This window comes from Frankliniella occidentalis, unplaced genomic scaffold, assembly GCF_000697945.3.
Source record: "Frankliniella occidentalis isolate FOCC.00 unplaced genomic scaffold, Focc_3.1 Scaffold52, whole genome shotgun sequence".
Lineage (NCBI taxonomy): Eukaryota > Metazoa > Arthropoda > Insecta > Thysanoptera > Thripidae > Frankliniella > Frankliniella occidentalis.
This window is the reverse complement of record NW_026267182.1, coordinates 516,483-520,942: the sequence shown is the minus strand read 5'-3', so window position 1 is coordinate 520,942 and position 4,460 is coordinate 516,483. Positions and strand designations below refer to the sequence as shown.

Genomic DNA, 4,460 nt, shown 5'->3' with positions numbered 1-4,460 from the left:
TCAGCGACAGCAGCGCACACCCTGCGCCAAACAAAAGCACTTTAACATTCGGAACGTGGAATCAGGACTGTGATATTTCAATAGAAAAGTATCTTCTGATAAGATTGTAAGCAGATATAACAGCTGTAGAAGTAGAGTCCAGACACTACGCAGGGTTAAGTAGTGATGACCAGAATTACGTTACAAGCGAAAAGTTGTTATCAGGAATAAGTTGTAGCAAAACCATCCACTTGTAACTAAACTATTTTCACAGAAAAATACTTGGATATCCTATCAAGCATAAAAACCAACTCTTAGGAGTGAAGTGTACCTGACCAAAGCAGAGAGCTGAAATGAATCAATCAAAAAACCAACATATCTGCTATAAAGAGGAGACTTTGCTTTGACACCTCAAAAATCAGGGGTAAATATCTTATACTATAGACTAAGACACAGAAGAACTAGAACAAATTCAATTCATTACCTAACACAGAATTAACAACTCATTCCCTATTATCATTAACAGAAATGTCAATATTTTTCTGGCAAACGGATCATAAAACAATGTGTGTACGAAGAATTTTGTAAAAACCAGTGTTCTGGACTAATTTTGACATGAATTCATCGCAAAGTTACCCTAGTTCCTAGTCCTAACCTCAACCATAACCTACCTCTACACTAGCCAGTTAACAAAGCGTTGATCTTTCAACGAAATGTAATGGCAAACGCTTCCTCTTTGCTGATTAACGGCACACAAAAGTACTGTTTGAGTACTGGAACTGAAACATATTTTTAAAACTCACGCCGATTTCAAAAACTATTGCCAGCGCAAAAAAAAACACCCGAGACGAAGGAAAGGACAAGACGATCCACGAGTCAGCAGTCGACCACGTTGGTCGAGACGAGCGAGCGAACTGAAGGGAACCGGAAGCGAACAGATCCCTTCCTGCAAATAGTGGTTTTTCAGTAATGCAAATATTCGTGTTCTGGAGGGGCATTACGGATCTCCCGGACTTTTTAACTTTCAATCCCGACCTCGCATACGGTCTTCTAAACTTTGGTGCTTGTTTCTTTTTTACCTCTATGCAGGCACAGGAGAGAGTTGGCAAAGTTGTAAGAAATTAAGCCGAGGGCGATTGCAGACTGAAATGTGCCAGTTAGTTGGCTGGGTCTGAGTCAGTCTGAGTTCTCATACGAGTCCTGTTCATCATAGCGCGACCCCACGGGTCCTTGACTCCGTGTAGGGTGTGCTGTGATCCGATAACCCCCCCCCCCCCCCCTCCCCCCCCCCCCCCCCCTTTCCTTCCCCTCCGCAGATAATAAAGCATTCCGGTTGCTGGGAAAAAGAAGTCCAATCTAAAAGCATAGTGATTTCCATTTTCTTCTTCCTCGCATTCTTCTGCATTTTAGCATTACCGGAATGCATTATTTGGTTGCACCAGGCAAGTCCAACTGGGACATTTTTTTTTTTTTTTTTTTTTGCTTTTATTTGACTGATGTCAGCAAGGCGAGTTGTAACAATTTTACAGTGGTCGAGGCCTAATGTACTGCATCAGCACCTTGACAATCCTGACTACTTACAGTACGTGACATTCCTCTAGCCACACAACCAAATAATGTCAGGGGGTTACAGGGGAACACTACAGAAAAAAAAAACAATGCATAAAAAATACATTCACAGCTTTTTATTCAAAGTACCTAAAATTCTCTTACAAAACTGAGTACACACAGACTTACTTGAAAATTAACATAGACTGCTTCTAATACTTTCCAGATAACATTATGATTTTTAATAATTATAATAAATAGTGTGTAGTATACAATAAATGGTACAACACATCAGGTTCCTTTACCACAAATCACTATGAAAATGGTCATGAACCAAAATAAAACATCTTACTGTATAAACATTTATTTACTCAGTCTCTCACCCAAATTATTATACTTAAGATAAAACCCCATTGACGTACGCAGCCACTAAGTGATTTTTTTTACATTACTAAAACAGAACTACTTGTAAGTGACTCCATAGCAACACATGAATACATGTTGATCTTCAAATATGAACAATTATGAACAAAGAACTAAACGGAAACAAAAAGAGGAAACAAAAGCTAACAAAATAAATATATGCTGTAGCCTCCTTTATTGCAATGCGTGTGCAAAAGGGGAACCCATTGTACAATAGGTTCTATCAATCCTTCTCTGGAAACAATCAGCACAATCTGTGAGCGACAATCAGATGAGCATCAAAGCTCAGGCTTCACCAAACCTTTTGCACTATTGAAAGGCGGGCCAGAGCAAGATGAGAGGCATCAGTACATATCAGTAAATATCAGTATCACAATCTTTGCAGGTTTTGGCCGTTCGGGTTCCAACACCGGGGCGGGGGTGGACCCTCTGGACAAGACTTCCTTCCGCTTTACAAACAGAAACATTTACTACTACTCTTCATTTTTCCATTCAATCTCACATCTCTCCAGAGCGGGCGCGGGCGTTCCCCGCACAGGCCGGCCACGCGCGTGACGCACAAGGCAGAGGTGTCTGTCGGCGGGGCGAGCGAGGTCGAGGATGGTCCAGGGTCAAAATTGACAAAGCATATGGCACGACCGCCGTGGTGCCATCCGAACAGAAAGGAACGAGGAAATATTGCCACTTTTGGCGACAGCTGGGCCGGGCAGGGGCGGGCGCCGGCGGTGGCGGCGGCGAGGCCGACGGGCGCGGGGAAGGCCTCGTCCGGACGGGGAGAGCTGCAGCAGCGGCGGCGGGGTCTACCGCGACAGCAGACCGGTACCTGAAACAAACGCAACACAAAAATTACACCTCCATAACTGTCGCTTGGGTTCGACTCCTAGCGCCCCATTACCTTTTGCCATACTACTTCTTTTTTTGCCCCTCGACTCCTGGCAATAACCCCACCACCACCCCCGGAGGGCAAAAGAGTTCCCCAGCGCGCAGCGCAGCGCAGACCTCTTTGCAACAGTCCCACGCTACCGAGCGCGCATTTGCCTCGCAGCTTCATCATTATCATTATCAACTTTATCATCATTATCACCACGGCATGATCGCCCCGCCGGGTGTGCTCGTGATCGGGCGCCCAGTATGCATTCGGATCCGTTGCTAACCACCGCCCCTGTAACAGCTCGCCATTGGTCAGCCGGCCCCGCCCCGCCCGGCCCGTGGGAGAGTGACAACTTCCGCCGCAGGTCCTGGCCCGGCGCGCAGCGCGCAGCGCGGCCTTTTGCTGCCGCCGCTGCACTGATCGCACCCGCCACCACCCCACCACCCCTCGCGGTGCGCGGAGCGGCCCCGGCAGCAACAGCAGCAGCAGCAGCAGCCGCACATAACTTTTCACTTTCGATCGTCGATAAGAATCCGGCCGGTTGCTGCCGACCAATAAATCTGTCGTAATCGACCGATCGGTCTAATCGTCGCGTCGTAGCCCGGCGCGCTCACGGGGCCCGCCCCGGCCCGCCCGTCCACCAACCACGTAACGACGAACATACCACCCCGGGGCCGGGGGCGGAGTCCAGCCCGATGGACGCGTTAGATGCCAAACAGAAGATGCTGCTGCTGCAGCTCTGCGCTGTTGCGCGAGACGTTTTGTGAACAACCGTTCATCCCCGTTCGTCATCTGCGGCCCCTCACCCACCAACCCTTCCGTCTCAACCCTCACTACGGGCGGCCTCCCGCTGGTCGACAACGAGTCCCTAATCCTCCCCCCACCCCCTCACGTCCCGCGCGCGTCCACCGCAGCGCCCCGGCGGCCGCACACCGGCAATACAAGGTTCTTGCACGGGACCGCGCCACCTCTCCGCCTCGCCCCAAAGACCCTCTTGATGAAAGACAAACTGGGTCGCTCCTCGCACTAATCTCCTCCCGCTCCCCCTACCCCCGTCGTCGCCGCCCCCGCGACGGGCTCCTTGGCCCCGGCGGCTTACGCTATCATCCTTGACTCCCCTCTCCTCCCCTCCCGTGCCGCTCCCGCCCACCTCCTGCAAGGAGTGAGGGGTCGGCCCGGCGGGTCAACTAGGGCTCCTTACGCTGAGTGCACCCGTTTTCTACAACGACAAGAATCTAGGTCGCGGCAAAGTTCAAGACCGTCGCTGCCCCCTCCCCCTTTCCCCCCGATAAAAAAAACCCACAACACATAAACGAGGTTTTTTGAACCCACGACGGCAGGCTCCGCTGCTGCACACTTGCACCCACCCTCGCTCGCAACAGGTGAAGCCCGTCACGACGTCTAAAACGCAAACAGCAGGTTTGCCCGCCTCACCTTTGAACCCTTCCTCCGGCGCCGTGCTCTTGATGTAGTCGTCCATGATGGCGGCGTCCTCCGAGGGCTCGTCCGCCTGCAACACACAAAAGTACACACACAGTCAGTGGGGTTCACCTGACGGTCACGACTCACAACAACTCACCACCCCCTCCTCGGGCGGGGGCCCACCACCTGACACGCGGGGGGCAGAGTGTGGGGGCGG

General features: G+C 50.7%; 1 protein-coding gene across 1 annotated transcript in view; it reads right to left on the bottom strand.

Moving 5' to 3' along the window:
- Nucleotides 1–1,644: 1,644 nt before the first annotated feature.
- Nucleotides 1,645–4,460, bottom strand: part of LOC113205229 (ubiquitin carboxyl-terminal hydrolase 48) — a gene marked incomplete in the record, with an annotated part of 61,075 nt that continues 58,259 nt past the window's right edge. Inside the window, 2 exon segments of the mRNA XM_052267461.1 lie at nt 1,645–2,773; nt 4,256–4,331. Of these exon segments, the coding sequence (XP_052123421.1) occupies nt 2,751–2,773; nt 4,256–4,331 (99 nt within the window).